Genomic DNA, 16674 nt, shown 5'->3' with positions numbered 1-16674 from the left:
GTACTCCAACTAATTTCTTCTGGTTTCCATAAATTAAAGTGGCCTCAGCTCCAGTGTCTACAAGGGCAGTAACCCTTTCAACATTGTTATTCTTCCAGTCAGTTTTAACTTTTATATGGGATCCATGATCTTTTACTGAAAAGTCAATCACTGTCTGCCGCACTAGTAAATCCCTATCTTCTAGGTCTATCAAATCCAGGTCTCCTAGGTTAGGCAATTTCTTTGTGTGTGAATTCCTCTAAATTGGGGTACAATGAACTCACTCTCCTTCCACCACTTGCCTTTACAACAAGTATTGCACATGCTTGCTAATTTCACCTTTTGTCGAATTCCTCCCCAAATTTCCCTGGCAAGTTAACTACCTCTCCTCCACCTGGCAAGAGAGGTGCTGTAGGAATGAAAGCAGGCAGCTTTGGTGGTTCCTTCATCTGGGGAAAGGATGGTACTTTATCTGGCCATCCCCAAGGTGTTGGAGCATCTGTCCACAAGTTACTTACCTTGACTCCTCGCTTATGAAGTCCCATTATCTTGTATAATCTCCAGAGAGTGGGAGTATCTACCCCATCAATATCCTCTTTACTTACCCCCTCTCTGAGGAGAGCCAGGAACATTTATTTTATACTTACCCTGTTTTCAGTATTTCCATCCTTTGGTGTTCCAGATGGTCTGGATGTTAATGAACCTGGTCTTGGGAAGCCTCCCTCACCAGGGTTCTTGGGTGACCAGTCTCCCAATTCTCCTAGTTGCATAATGGCTTCAGTAACTAATTGCAATGTGTTTTCGGTTTGATTTATAAGCAGTGTCATTATCACCTGCTTAAATGCTGGAGGGGCAGTTTTTATGATCTTATTTCTAATTTGAACTGTCACAGGCATTTCCATCAGTCTATCCAGTTGTTGTGAATTCTGGATAGCCTGTCTGGCCATCTCCTGTTTCAGTTTCCTTGCTGCATCTGTCAGCCCGTACCATGGTTTGTCATTATCTGGCCAGTCACTGACAGATGGATACCGCAATTTTAACCCTATCTGGACAAGCTCCAGGAGAGTGAGTGAAGCCGGATTCCCATCTACTGCGGGAGGTCCGTTTAACAACATCCTTCTGACATTCTCATCCTCTGAGATAGTAGCCAACTTTGCTGAGTCTATGGCATCAAGATTAATGCCTCCTGCCCCTGTTTCAGCTAGTCTGACAACCCACTCATCCAGCGGTTCCTTGGACTGCTGTCTGAAGGTTGAAAGAATATTAGCCATCTCTTGCTGTGTATAGTCTTCCATGGAGGTTCTGATAACTTGCCGCAGGTCAGTGTACTCCAATTTTCTTCTGACCACAGGCAATGCATTTATCCCTTCAGACTCCTCATCTGAGCTCCAGATGTTGTCGTCCGAAATTTCAGGATCCCAATCAGGTCCTACTTGTGCTAAACACACCTGCATCTTCCTCCTGCTAATGTTACAAGTCCTAACCTTTCAGTTGGCCCTAGTTACCTTCATCACAGATTTATGCAATAACATTTCATACAAATGCTTTTCTTTTTCCATCTGACATTTATCCCCGTGTGTCTGTCTAAATGCAGTAAGTATTACCCAACCTCTTTACTGCCACTTATCTTTTGGAATCTCTCTCAGACAAGCAAGAAGGTTAGTAGGCATTCCATTTATTTCACATTTACCAGTTGAACAAGCCCACTGGCAATCGATGCATGTGGCTCATCTTCCCATCCGGGAATGATTGCGTCATCACCCTGTTTCTTATTCTTTTTAAACATTGTGCAAATGTTTTATGGGTTTTCTATTTTTTTTTTTTTAAACTTGCACTTCTTGGGGATATGTGTTTATGTGTTCTATGTGTGTATTTAATTTCACTTGAATGTGTACCAATCCAGACACCTGGTATCTGGCTTATTGTCTTATTCTTCCCTCAAGCCTGCCCAGGTGACTATTCTTGCTGCAGGTTTGCGCTCCCTGACAACACTGGCTTTCTACACACTCCGTGAAGTGTATAGGGGCGTCTATGATCGAGCCAACAATCTCACACTTTCAGGAACAGCCGTTTCATTCACTTCCCCAGTCAGCACTGGCTTCCAGCACCTGTAAGGCACGTAGGTGCTCTGTTACTGACCAAGCACCATCACTAGTGATGTCCCGAACAGTTCGCCGGGAACCGTTCGCCAGCGAACATAGCGTGTTCGCGGTCGCAAACACGCGCGATGTTCGGTCCGCCCCCTATTCGTCATCATTGAGTAAACTTTTACCCTGTACCTCACAGTCAGCAGACACATTCCAGCCAATCAGCAGCAGACCCTCCCTCCCAGACCCTCCCACCTCCATAAATTAAACACATGATCCAGGACATTCTTTATGATAGAAATATTAATAAATGTCTTCCCATTGAATCATTAATAAATATCTGATCTGTTCTTAAGAAGTCTGATCCCCACTAACATCAAGACACATGGAGTTATAATAATATAATAAGCTACCGTATATTATGTTTAAAATAAAAATATTAGCAGAGCATTACAAACAGTTTAATAAAATGTGACTTTGGAGGTATAAGACAATAAACCGTCATCTTTGTACGATTTATTACATTTTTAATATTATTGTTTTTATTTACTTATTTATAATGTGTTTGCCAGGAATAATATATTGAGATTTCAATTGTTTTATTGTAGACCAGAGGTCACAAAACTATGGCACACATGCCATCCATTGCATGTGGAGTGCGTTTGCATGGTACTTGAGATTGCAAGATGGGCCTGCTGGGGAGATCAGGGTACACAACGAGTGCTCCTCTGCTAATAGAAAGGAGCTTGTGGTTTGCACCTCCAATGATTTATACCCCACCATTGCCATCAAGCACATCTGAATGATTCCGATAATGGCTGCACGTTACAGAGCGACGGTCAGAGTGGAGGTAGAGGTAAAATGATCTGCATCCACAAGCAGCCCACACACATACACCACACACAGTCGACATACACAAACGGTCCACTCACATACATAACCCACACAATACCACAAACAGCTCTTACACGTACACCAGACACTGCTTGCATACATACACAGCTACTGTATACATGTGAATATAAAAGAACAAAATTCTACAAGGGATTTAAAAGTATCACATATGATTATGAAATTGTTGCCTACTCGGAAGCCTGAACAATACAATATTCCACATTTAAAAATAGAATATATACAAGACTTTGGCTTAAATATATCAAATCTTACTGTAGTTGTTATGGTGCCACTAGACGTCATTCCAAATAGGTAGTCCAGCACTATAGTGTTAGGAATACATGTTTATATACCTAGCACTATAGTGTTCCTTTAATCAGAAACAGTTTCCTAAACCCATTTATCACATGTTAGGCCTTTTCCTTTGACTGTAAATGGATGAATTTGAAGGGACATGTATCACTTTGAAACAACTGCCTCATTTGAAAGCTTTAGTTTAGCAGGCAAAAAAAAAAAAAAAAAAAAGGGTTTACCTGCGTCTTCTTTTTTATGCTTTCCACACCCACTCCACGGGGGTCACTGATCTAACTAATCAGTGTCCTATCCCTAGGAATGCTGGAAAAGTGCACTGGGCATGCCTTACTGATTTACACATGTTCAGTTGGAAGATCTATTTACCCTAAAACATCCTGACAAGAGGGAGAAGAGTGGAAGCCTGATCAGCTGTTGTGTTTTTCTCTCCTGCTGCTAGATAACAATGCCCTGTTTTTGTCGTCATTAGTGGACCGGTCTGAAATTGAGATGTGTAAAAGAGGGGAGGGAGCACTGAAGAACTCCCCTAGCTAAGAGGTGTGCCCAGCAATGCAATCTGACCAAGTTTCTAAATGTGTATGACAAACTTTTCAAAGTTTTTCTTGCTCTATTTTGGGTTTTATATTAAAGTGTTTACTTGCTGGTTTAAAAAAAAAAAAATTTTCAAGTAATGCATGTCTTCTAAAGCTGAAGCACTCGAATATTAAGAAAGAAAAACACAATGTAAAACATTTCTAAAATAAAAAGGGGAAATACTCGTTATTCTCTCATGCCCACTCAGTATTGCAAGTGTTCACATGGCACAAACTTTAACCCAAACTCTTCTTTGTAGATTATTTGTTTCTTCACTTTAGTCTATTTTCCTTTATCTACCCCCAATCCACAGTTAGGGAATATCTACCTACTTGTCAGTATATTATTTATATTCACCTTTATATATTGATTTTACCTTTACTCACTTTGAATCTTTCTTGTGATATTAAAAGATCCTATATGTGTACCACTGGATTTTCATTGTCAATATAAACTGTGAATAACAACACACCCAGACACAGACACTGAGATCTCTATCCAGAAGAGTGAATACATATATAAAAACACATTAAGGCTTTTTAGAGCACTTGCAAACTTAACACGACTTGATCGGCAAAGGAGACATCTTGTGGCCACTTTAGATAACTGCACGTCAAACTCTTCAGTGAGTTATTTCAATGACAGGATTAAAAACACAAAACAAAAATTGTAAACGGTTTAATAATTTATTTGACTAGCATATACGCTCTAAATATTAACAATCACAGTTTATTTGACTTGATAAAGATAAATGTAAACCTGTCTACTGGAACTGAGGCTGTAAATGAAATATAACACAGTTAGACTGGAACTGATGGCAAATTAGGAATAAATGCATTGATAATGCATTGATAATGTCAAACTAATATGGAGAAACAATGGAGTCATGTCCTGAGCAACAAAGGACTGAGGCACCTTGACATGACACTTTGAAAGCTTAGAAGTGGCTTAGCATCTTGGGAATTACACAATAGTGGGAATGCCATCAGATGACCAAAATGTCATCAATCTTGAAGCTGGCAAAGCATCACGTGATTTGTAATTCTGTAAACCTGCTGTTTGGCCAGCCTTGATAATTTATCATTGCTATTGTACCTGGCCTTCTAGAGAGCTGCAGGTGATAAATCTAGACTGAATGTAATGGACAAAGCCATATACATATAGACTGAATGTAATAGAAAAATCCATATACATATAGACTGAATATAATAGACAAAGCCACATACATATAGACTGAATGTAATAGACAAAGCCATATACATATAGACTGAATGTAATAGGCAAAGCCACATACATATATCCATCAGTTAATAGATTTGATCTTAAGCATCCTGATATTTCCTCCATCTTGGGCTTTACTGTCTAATATAATAGGAAATGTACCTGCCAATAAATGTCTCTCCTGTAGGGCAGTCACCAGAAAAAACAACATATGTTGCATGTGAGATCTGTGTCACTAGGAATACTCTAAGACAGTGATCACAAATCTGACACCAAAGCTGCCAGGGAATATGCTTCCCATGATACTTTGCAATTAGCCACTATACACAGCCATATCCTATTGCACTCAGACATCCATTTTGACCAACATTTCGAAGTTGCTACTTATGGAACTGAAGAAGCATGGCGTCCACTGTAGCCATCTGTTGCCCAGCATTGCTACATGATTTATTTGTTGTGTTTATTTCTCAACTTGACCCTAAACATCGCCATTGAACTCACACAAAACAAGGTTATTCAATAAAGTGTGAATTGTTGGGACTAAAAAGTGAACTGAAATTCAAAATTTAAAGTCACAGCAACCAACATTAAATCAGTCAACTTGTTTTTCTAATTCGTCTGTTGTGGTGGCCTAAAAGTTGAAATTCACGGCAATGCATGTTTTAGTGAATATAAGAAAAAATGGTACCCAATATGAATAGTAAAATGGGCAGCTACATACAAGTAAGCGACTTTAAGCGAATAGATATATTAGATTTTAAATGTAGTATGTGCGCTCCAAAAATCATTAAAAATAAAATAAAAAAAAACAAAACTGTGTTTTAGTGAACAACTATTTGTAGGATGAATTGTGGTGAACTGGCAAAATAATCGAAAGATTTAGGCTAAGGTATCGGAGCTGGTGAGTAGCTAAGCAGGAGAAATGTCACAAATATTGTGGTCAAGATTTTGCAGTTCCTTATTATTTTACCATAACTTGCTGTTCAGCAAATAAACTCTAATTACAAACTACCAAAATATATTTTGTACTTTATCAAACTCCCCCTTAGGTAACTTCCTTTCTTTTTTTCTATCAACAGTTAACATAAAAAAAAAAAACACAATAACCATAACAAAATAATTAACAAAAAGCATATCCAGGATAAACACAATTTAACTGTTATTGATGGGCTGTGCCAAGGTGAAACCAGTGTACATTCCTGGTGGGTCAGGGTAGGCATTTCGTATGCAGTTTACAACACAAGACGGAATGGGCCTTCTTTTTCTTGCACCCAAAAATCTGTGCACCCATTTTGTAAATACACAATACGCACTCTGCCGTAGATGCCTAAAAATAAAAGAAAAAAAAAGATATTTCAGATATATAATATGCCAATCATACCTTACTGTTTCACAAACATTTTTCAAGCTGACTTTTTTTTAAAGTTATATATATCTGACTGAAGAGTGGGGGTAATGGGTTAATTGCCCGCTTATTTATTTTTTATTTTTTGTTTTAGGTTTTATTACCTGCATATGACCACTGGAAACATCTTATCTATAATACATTACTTTCAATAAGTAGATGCTTTTTATGCACCGTTTATGTGTTTCTCGATACTGTCCTCTTTTACAGTACTATAGGTCTATATTCATTAAATGAAGGTCTGTTTGTCACAAAAATGTTTTTATGTGCAATTTTGCAAAGCTGCAATTCTAAGTAATTAGGTAACAGGACAGAGGAATGGTGCTCACCTTTTTTTGTCAACTGAATTTAACACAGACCTTTACTTAGAGGAATACAAGAACGTTAGAAATACAAATATATATTTCTATCCCTATAGTTTTATATTATTTATTTTGGTTTGTCACCCCCATGAGGGTTTTAAAGGGGAGTTTTACTCCCTCGCTGTGACAGCCGCTAGAGGTGTGGTTAAACCAGCAATCATAACATTATTGTTATTTAAAATTTGGCTTGCTGCTCGAGGAGAATGGCTGCATGATTTTAGAGCTCCGATGTCTGCCACTCTTCAACGCTCTCAATTAGCACTTACCTTCGCTCATAGAGAGATCCGAGCACTCAGAAATGATACCCTCTACCCCCAAACCACAGAGGAAAACCTCCTAACCACCCAAATGCATTTGCTCACAGCATAGCGAAGACAATATTACGCAAGCATTTTTGGCCTTTGACCCGTGCGCAGAGGCGGCTTTAAGTTTCCGCTACAAGAGGTAGAGTTTGCCACAACTAAACTGGTTCTCCCTCTTTACCTTACTTCAGAAACAGGAAGATTTCACCAACCTCATCATCCAATAAAGTAGGCGTTCCAAATGAAATTGGCAGAGGTAAGGCAAGCTCTTTCCACGGTTGAAACTAGAATCGCAGCCTCAGAAGCCCTTCTAGAATCTCAACACTCATCCATTGTAGCAACTGAATATGTGGCTAAAACACACACTCACTGAAGACCTGGAGAATCATAGTAAGTGACATAACATGAGAGTAAGAGGATATAATAAGGGAGAGGGAGCCAAAGATCTTAAACAAACACTCTCTGATCAGTCTAATCAAATACTGGGATGCTCTCCTGACACCCTCGTCAATTTTGACCGGGCCAATAGAGCCTTAAGGCCCAAACCACCACCAAATGTCCCACCAAGGGATATAATTTGTTCGGTGACTGACTACACCACTGTCAGGAATGCAAAGAGACCCAACACGCAAAGTGTAATAGAATAGAAAATATAATGTATACAGGGCTAACGTTTATAAGGTCAGAGAATAGTCAGGGACAAGGTGAGGTCAAGAAATCCAGAAATCAGGAATAGTGTAATCACAATAGCCGAGTCACTGTGAAATAGAAAGTAGAATAGTCAATCAAAGCCAAAGTCAGAACCAGAGACACACAAAAACGTGCTACAGGTAACAAAACCACAACAGGTCAATGACCTATGCCCTAGGAGCTTTTTATATTGTGGATCTTTAATTTTGTAGCCAGGCCTGCACCAATCAATGCTGAGGACCATAAACACCGCCTCGGACACCATCAGCACCGTAAGCCCCCTAACCGCTGCAACTTGGCTGGGGTCTTGTCGTCCCTTCCCACCCTGGACCTAACTCCTGGATCCAGCTCTCAGTGAGAAGGACTCTCCTCCAAGAGAGTATAGCTGTGAAGCTCTTACAAGACCTAGTGGCTATAGCCTGTATAGTAATCCACAGAGCAATTCCAGGAGCAGGGATTATAGCTGTTCCCTACAATCACAAGACGAGGCGTGTTGAGGGTTTAGTAGGACTGAATTTTAATGGTGCCACAGGCTGTTTAAGCAATCATGCTGGGTTATACCTGGCATATACTTGGCATTGAGCAGCCATACCAGGCAATTCATATTCAATATATAGTAAATAAAATGGTAGCACTCAATGACTTTCAGTTACAAAGCTTTCCTTTATTTTTTTGTTTTGAGCTTCCCAAGTCTGTTTGGTATAAAAGTTTGATCATTCGGTCAAGGTGTCAGACCTCCTTCGGGACTTTCCTCAGGACCAAAAAACTTATTTATTTCTCTGATGACTGGGGACTGTCCCCCAAAAGTATACGCACCTTCTTCCATGGTAACTACCACATGTCCTTCTTCCCATCTTTCCCCCTATATTCCTGTTGGACATTTTAAACCTTATACAGCCATTTTGTAAGCTAGGAAGCCATATTTAAAATTTTACCAGTCTACGAACATTAACAATTAGGAATATGTTTTCAAGTTAAAATATTAAATATGTTAACTCATGCTAAGTCACATCTAGCCGAAGGACATACCTTCATATAACCTCTGATAAACTTGTTTTTCTCCTTTTGTCTTTTACCCACCTGTCACAACATTCAACTACATTGCCTCATAATACCAAGGTTTAAATTTAGTCGTAAACAAACTATAGGAATAAATTGTAGATTAAGTGATATTTTTTATAAATACCATTTACATAGATATATCTAAAGATAAAGCATACATTTTGCAATGATGAAATAATAAACATAATTAAGGGGTTAAGCATTGTACAACATCCATAATTTGACAAAAACAACATGTGGTATGCGTCAAAACTCTGGAAGTTAAATGATAATTTACTAACCAATGAATTGTTAGTATTATTTTGATTTTGTGTCACTCATAGACATCTGATTGATCAGATTAAAAATATACCTTTATAAATCTCGTGCCTTTATCAATAAATTGCCAAATTATCAAATTGCACCAGAAGCTCTGTTTATCAGTTTGATTTATACTTCCCAACTGGTTTAATCAACAAGGGTCTGTTAATCTTTCCTATGGGGAGGGCCTAACGCGCTCGTGGCGCTTGCCACGCATGCGCATTAAGCCCCCCGCCCATGCCAGGTGATGTTGGAGGAGGCGGAGTCCCGACCCAGCACAGAGGGAGATTGGTGCTGGAATCTGGTAAGTACAGTAGGGGTTTATTAACCCTTACAGTGCGGGGGCCAAGAGGGAGCTATAGTATCCCTTTAAGAAGACCCCGGTCAGGATAGAACGTAATAATTCCCCTTCTTTCTTCTCTTAGGACCTCTCTTTCATCTCAATGTTTATTTGTTTTTTCTTATGATTTGTTAAGATTATGAGTGCACTGACATAAAGACCTGATAACCCTGACAAATTTGCAGTCATGGTTAATAATTGACAAAGTGCTAATAATAACCACTGACGGTTTTTGGGCAAGACTGTATGTTACGTCTTTTATCTGCTTATATTCTATGTGTGCACTTTGTACAACGTAATTATTCTATGCTCATAAACACTAAAATATACAATTAAAATTGTCGAATTTGATATTGTGTTATAGTTATTATTTTTTATAGTATAAAACCATTATTCATCCAAATTTATATATTTTTTTTTAAATATGTCAAATTGTCTGCAGAAAGGACAGACACCCCTTTTATGGGCTCAAAAGTGGGTGTCTTGGGAGATCTTGTGGTTTCACCATCCAGCCTAAAATAAATACTGTCTGCCTCTTGAGTTTAGCTCCACAGAGCTAAACAACCAGCTAGTAACTGGACCGAGTTCTGATTGACAGTCGGGGGGGGGGGGGGGTGACAAGGTTCATTTATAAAAGTGCCAATATCTATTCAAACTGCACTTTTTGTAAAATGAAAAGAGAGGACACACCCTTTATACATTCATACAACAAAATAGAGCCTTCAGTTTTAAAATTAATGTTTTCAGAGTCCATTGGGCAACAGGTTAAGCTGTAGGTTTCCCCACTCCAAAGAAAAATGGACCAAACTCTGACATATCCCCATAAGGAAGAACGCAGAACATGAGAAATTTAAAAATTCCAAATTATTCGTACCTGTTATAATATGCACGCTCTCGCATATTTTCAGTGTCTCCCAGAATTGTGTGTGGAACACTTGCTCCACAAGCGCTCAGACACAGGACGTGAAATCGACTATTATCGGCAATGCAGGACGTCGCTTCCAGGATCAGATCATTGCATTTAGGGATCTCTTTACAACACACTGACTCCATTTCCGTTGGCATAGCAACACATTTGCCACATTTACACCAATCTGCATTGCCACGTCTAGAGGGTACACTTTGGGCAGGGGCACAAGGAGGCTTAACAAGGGGTCGCACTGTGGATGCAGAAGGATTATTTTCATCGGGAGTACGCTTGACCTTCAACTTCTTCTTAGTTCCTTTCTTCTGTAATCAAAAAAGGGAAATAATGCGTTGTCTTTTTCATTTAGAGAAAATATGACCATTGGCAAACTGGTTGATTACTGCCATACAGTGAATAATTACATATAGTTTAAATGGACTGTAACAGTGATAACAGTGAACTCTATGAGTAGAGAATTCCATGTGGCCAGCATAAGACGGAGATATGGATGTGTCTTAGTAGAAGAGATCTCCTTCCTCTGTTTCCATTATGATAGTAAATAAGGGCGCCAGGATAGGATCAGTGTCTACTTATTGCTCCTCCTAATAGACCGCACGGAATAAAGTGGGTGTTCTCTAGGGTACCTTACAGAGTTCTGCTCATTTTGAGACACTACTGTCTTCACGGGTTGGTCAGGTCAGGAGATCTACTTGGTTTCTTGACAGTTTGTATCCACCAAGTCGTGATACCAGGGAAAGATGTCAATGCATCTGTGTAGACCTCATAAGGGTCCCAGCTACTGAGACACCGGGTTGAAGTTGGCTCATTATTTTTTTAATTTAATGAATAAATAAATACATGAAAAAGCAATACCTTAAAAATAACAACAATAAAATAAGATACTCACACTTTTGCAAAACCCTGGGTCTGCAGCTTCCAAGGAGAGTTCTCTTCAAACCAGGAAGTGACTCAGAAAATCAAGGTGCTCACTTAAATTGAACCTGTTATGACACGTACATTTGAAAGGAACACTCTATGCTGTAGTGGTTATGGTGCCATGAGTGCCCTATAGCCTCCCCAATGTGAGTAGTTATGGTTTCACTTCTTACCTGGGATCTGCAAGTGCTGCTCTCTGCAATGCAGGGCTTAGCTCAATGGCTGAGAGTGATTACTATTATTATGTAACTATTTATATAGCGCCAACAAATTCCGCAGCGCTGTACAATGGGTGGACGAACAGACAGGTAGTTGTAACCAGACACGTTGGACACACAGGAACAGAGGGGTTGAGGGCCCTGCTCAATGAGCTTACATGCTAGAGGGAGTGGGGTAAAGTGACACAAAAGGTAAGGATAGTATTAGACTAGTGACAGTTGCAAGAGAGGAATCAGTCAGGAGCTATTAACAGTTTAATTGATACGCTTTTATGAAGAAGTGGGTTTTTAACGATTTTTTTGAAGGAGTGGAGTCTGGGTGAGCATCAAACGGAGGAGGGAAATGATCAGCTGACTTACATTGGGAGAGGATTTCGGGAAAGTGCCTGGGAAGTCCTGGCACCACCATCACTACAGTACATAAGTGTTCTTTTATATCATTAAAGGACCACTATAGTGCCAGGAAAACACTCGTTTTCCTGGCACTATAGTGCCCTGAGGGTGCCCCCACCCTCAGGGTCCCCCTCCCGCCCGGCTCTGGAAAGGGGAAAACTTACCTTTTTCCAGCGCTGGGCGGGGAGCTCTCTGTCTCCGATCCTCCTCCATTCCGCCCCATTGGCTGAATGCGCACGTGCGGCAAGAGCTGCGCGCGCGTTCAGCCGGTCGCATAGGAAAGCATTTACAATGCTTTCCTATGGACGCTTGCGTGCTCTCACTGTGATTTTCACAGTGAGAATCACGCAAGCGCCTCTAGCGGCTGTCAGTGAGACAGCCACTAGAGGATTTGGGGGAAGGCTTAACCAATTTATAAACATAGCAGTTTCTCTGAAACTGCTATGTTTATAAAAAAAAATGGGTTAACCCTAGCCGTACCTGGCATCCAGACCACTTCATTAAGCTGAAGTGGTCTGGGTGCCTAGAGTGGTCCTTTAAGTAACAAATACATAATAGATAACAATGATCAGAGATATACCAAAATACTAAATACGATATACACAACTGCCACTGACTCTCTCTAGCTATTCACCCCTGTCAATTAATTCCCCAAGTAGGGCACAGCCATATGCTACAATGTTATATTCCCCAAACAAAGCAGAAGATTATTTATCTGGGGAGTAATCACAGAGCTTGTAGGGGCGTTCTCCTGATTCTCTTGACATAGGTGTCTACACAATAAATATCTGGTGTGCACTAGGAGAATAGATTAAGCCTTTATCGGTGGGGATCACTAATTTCAGCTGGACATTATAAATGATTTAAAAATGGAGAGATGCTTGGGTAATATTAAACTATACATATTTCACATGGCAAATAAATTACAAGTAAAACAGATTTGAACTTCCACCCCGTACCCTTTTCATCTGTTAGACTTACTTTATTGGCCTGGGAGTTTTTCTCTGGTTGAGACAGATCCGCAGTAACCAAATATTTTATTTTTTCTCTTCTTCCTCTTTTTTGCCTTCGTTCTCTGCGTTCTGACATTTTTCTGCAATATTGGTAAATGTATAAAACGGCTTGTACCCTACAGGTTTAAGTTGTGTTCCTAACAAGAGAAGAGAGACGTCACAGTAATATCACTCGTGCCAGGATCTATTCAATAAAAAGTTTTTCAGTTTAGTGAAATGAATGCACAGTTGCCCAAAGCATGCTTGGAATACACATCAAAACCTGGTCAGTTTTTCCTGATACACATTAGCGTTCACTAATACAAAATGCATTAAATGATAAAGATTACACTGTATGTGTCACAGGTGGCATTCAGTGCCTGCCTAGAGTGCAGCCATGAGTAAATATTGCACTTAAAGGAACATCGGTGGCACCATAACCACTTCAAACTATTTTGTTGTTGTTATGGTGCCTGGAATCTGTGGGTATCAGGTCCTGCGTTACTGCTAAACGGTTTACTCACTATTACCAGAAATGCCCGGTCCCTGGCATCCTGGCCTCCAATGACAAAATGGCAGAGGTTTCACACCATACCAGAGGTAAGGGGCAGCAACAGACAGAATGTCAGCTTAGCGCTCTCAACCAGTCACTGCTCAAATCCATGATATGAATTGGAATGGTGCCAGGCAGAAGTATATTGCATCTCAAAACTCGACACCATAACCACTCAAATAAGCTCTAGTGGTTATGGTGCTTAGAATATCGTTTTATAGCAGCACCGTATAGTATGGATAGGTTCTATATGACAAACGTTTTAAAGGACCACTATAGGCACCCAGACCACTTCAGCTTAATGAAGTGGTCTGGGTGCCAGGTGCATCTAGGATTAACCCTGCCTGCTGGAGGCGCTTCCGCGCTTCTCGCTGTGATTTTCACAGTGAGAAGACGCCAGCGTCCATAGGAAAGCATTGAGAATGCTTTCCTATGGACTGGCTGAATGCGAGCGCGGCTCTTGCCGCGCATGCGCATTTAGCCGATGACGGGAAAGGAGGAGGAGAGTCCCCAGCGCCAAGGGGTCATTTAGGCGACCAAAAGTCGCATTGGAGCCCAGAAATCCCTCTTGTGGCTGTCTGGTAGACAGCCACTAGAGAAGGAGTTAACTCTAGCAGGTAATTATTGCAATTTATAAAAACCTGCAATAAATACATGCTCAGGGTTAAGGGTGATGGGACATTGCACCCAGACCACTTCAATGAGCTGAAGTGGTCTGGGTGCCTACAGTGTCCCTTTAATAATAGATACAATTTAGTAATAGATACGTATGTTCTCAAGTGTGAGTCTGGTCTTTTTCAGAGCTTCTATAAGCCATGTTTCATACTAGTGCATGTGCAGAATCAGACACCAGAGATGTGGCTTTTGGATAGCATTACATCTTAGGAATCTATACAAAATTACAAGTAGCACGCTACTGACAGTGTCTATTTAAAGGCATACTCAAAGCACCATAACCACTGTAACATGCTGTAGGGATGTATGCCAATGTTGCCCAACTTTGGACATTATTTATTTTCAGAGAGTGTCAGCTGATGATGTTAGAAGTGCTGTGCAATGCATATATTACATTTTACTCTTTTACATGTTTTTCCATTTTTTTAAAGATGGGGAGAAGCCCCCCCCCCTCTTAATTTTTGGTTGAGGAATGGGAGTGGTGATAGTGACGAGCATTTTTAAGATGATTGGAATGAATAGGAAGGTTGTTTATTTCAGCTTGCCAGAGGTCTGGAGACCAGGTGTGTACGGTCATGTTTCTTGTCATTTAGTGCTAGTTTGCCTTTGGAACATCAGTAATTGGAGAAAAATCCATTCTGTACCCCAAGTGCAAAAGCCCATTTTTGCAGCAATTCGTCCTCCTTTTTGACTCCGAGGATAACATTCACCTTACGAATAATAATTGAAGAAAAACAATTTTGTCACTCTAGTTCTCCCCAAGAAGAAATTCCAGTGGACAGAATGGAGATAAAACTATTAACAAATAAGTTAAAAAACATAAGGTAGAAATTCATGTTTTGCCAATGCCACTGATTCTCCACCAGCCCTAAAAGTTTGGTACCCAGTCACCATTAAAATCCTTATTCTAAGTGCTCAGTGAGGGCAATAATGCCCAATTTCCTCTGTATTACTATCTGAAACATCTATCTGCTCACTGTGACTCCATTATCTAGGTAAATAGACTTTACAAAAACACGATTAGAGCGTGCCAATTCCGGCTGGCGACAGTGGACATAGGTCACGATTATGTCACTTCACACAGCAGCGTAGACACAGAGAGAGTCATTTAATCTATAAAACGATTACCATTACTGAAATCAGAAACACTGGGAAGAGTATACCACCTGCCTCACACTGTACAGGTATTTACCTGTGAAAGTGTTAATAATACAGAATAGGTAGGTGGCTGGAGGAACGTTTTCAAGCACTTGGGCAAGTCGAAAGCACTTTAAAGACTAAAGTACAACAACTTACCTTTCTTCATTTGCAAGCTGTTTATTGTCCATTTTTTTTGCAAAAAATAAATAAAAATTCTGTAGGTTAAACCGTTATAGATTCGAGAGAGCATGGAAAAGTGGCAAGGGAATCATAGTTTGTTTGTTTGTCTCGTTCAGTTTGCTCTGGTACCTTTGGGTTTACTAGAGTGCCCACTTTGTCTTATTTTATAAGCTTGCCAATTCCAAGAGGAGTCTGCCCTTTGACAAATAAGCTGCCAGTCGGACAGCCAGGGGGTTGTAGGCATTAGATTCAATGCTTCACTTCGAGAAACATTCTACAAATGTAGTGCAGCACATACACTATAGGGCCCCATTGCTTCTCCAAGACAAGCACCAGATTGCTCTGAGATATCTCCACCAATAAATGCCGTCCACGTGCAACACTGATATCACTAATCTGGGCACTTATGCTTGAATTATATGTGTGAACGGGGATAAACCGTGGTGCCGGCGGTACCCAGGTTAGTAGCGAACCATTCGAAAAACAGTTTGATTTATACTTCTGGGGCAGCGCCAGGGCACTCCTGGCACCATAACCACTACAGCACACTGTATTGGTCATGAGATTAGAGCAATCAATGTAGAATATGAAACAAGTTTATACTTTTTTTTTCCCCTCTTACTAAAACTGATCTGGAAGATGATTGTAAAATAATAAATACAGTACTACCAACACACCTGCTATCACTAGTTTCTGTAGAGATGTCTAGGGGACCAGACTGTATTACTGTGAAATTAGATTCTGACTGGTGCCTGTTTTTAATTATATTTAACGGTTTCATAAAACTCTATTGTTGCTTAAAGTAACCCTTTCTGTACAGGTCCAGGTTTGGACTTACATCTGGTCCAGCACTGAGGCCAAGTTCTCCCCGCAGCCTAATCTTCTTCTGCCAATGTCACTAGCTGAAGGGAGAAATGAGTCAGAGGAGACAGGATGAAGGGAGGACATAGGTGACAGAGAGGAGCTGTACCTCCATTGGACATCTGTTACCAGCATGCTGCGCGCACTGACATCTCATATGCACAGAATTCACATTAGCTTCTAGTTCCAGGCTAGCTCATGATGCCACAATGAAGCTGCCTTTGAATGTGCTGCGTTTAATAGCGAAATGCACCATAACCACTCCAGTCACAATGACCACTTCAAATCACTA

General features: G+C 40.3%; 1 protein-coding gene across 2 annotated transcripts; it reads right to left on the bottom strand.

Moving 5' to 3' along the window:
- Nucleotides 1–5105: 5105 nt before the first annotated feature.
- Nucleotides 5106–16425, bottom strand: LOC134572478 (P2X purinoceptor 7-like). 2 transcript variants are annotated; one of them, XM_063431467.1, is made up of 4 exons: nucleotides 16360–16425; nucleotides 12963–13131; nucleotides 10402–10757; nucleotides 5106–6393 (listed from the first exon to the last, which is right to left on the bottom strand). In XM_063431467.1, exons 2-4 carry the CDS (start codon nucleotides 13068–13070, stop codon nucleotides 6219–6221), a joined length of 639 nt encoding a protein of 212 aa, XP_063287537.1. In that variant the 5' UTR covers nucleotides 13071–13131; nucleotides 16360–16425; the 3' UTR covers nucleotides 5106–6218. The 2 variants fall into 2 exon arrangements, with proteins under 2 accessions (XP_063287537.1, XP_063287538.1); XM_063431468.1 differs by lacking the exon at nucleotides 5106–6393 and adding an exon at nucleotides 7453–7512.
- Nucleotides 16426–16674: the final 249 nt, after the last annotated feature.

Source organism: Pelobates fuscus, chromosome 9, assembly GCF_036172605.1.
Source record: "Pelobates fuscus isolate aPelFus1 chromosome 9, aPelFus1.pri, whole genome shotgun sequence".
NCBI lineage: Eukaryota > Metazoa > Chordata > Amphibia > Anura > Pelobatidae > Pelobates > Pelobates fuscus.
Note: the sequence above shows the minus strand (reverse complement) of the source record. Positions and strands in the feature narration are given on the sequence as shown.

Excerpts from the sequence above, each read along its gene's own strand:
- LOC134572478 (XM_063431467.1), bottom strand. The coding sequence starts at position 13,070 with ATGTCAGAACGCAGAGAACGAAGGCAAAAAAGAGGAAGAAGAGAAAAA. Across the intron at positions 10,758-12,962 it reads AAAACTCCCAGGCCAATAAA|AAGAAAGGAACTAAGAAGAA; the intron begins GTAAGTCTAACA and ends TTTTGATTACAG. Across the intron at positions 6,394-10,401 it reads GAGCGTGCATATTATAACAG|GCATCTACGGCAGAGTGCGT; the intron begins GTACGAATAATT and ends TTTTATTTTTAG.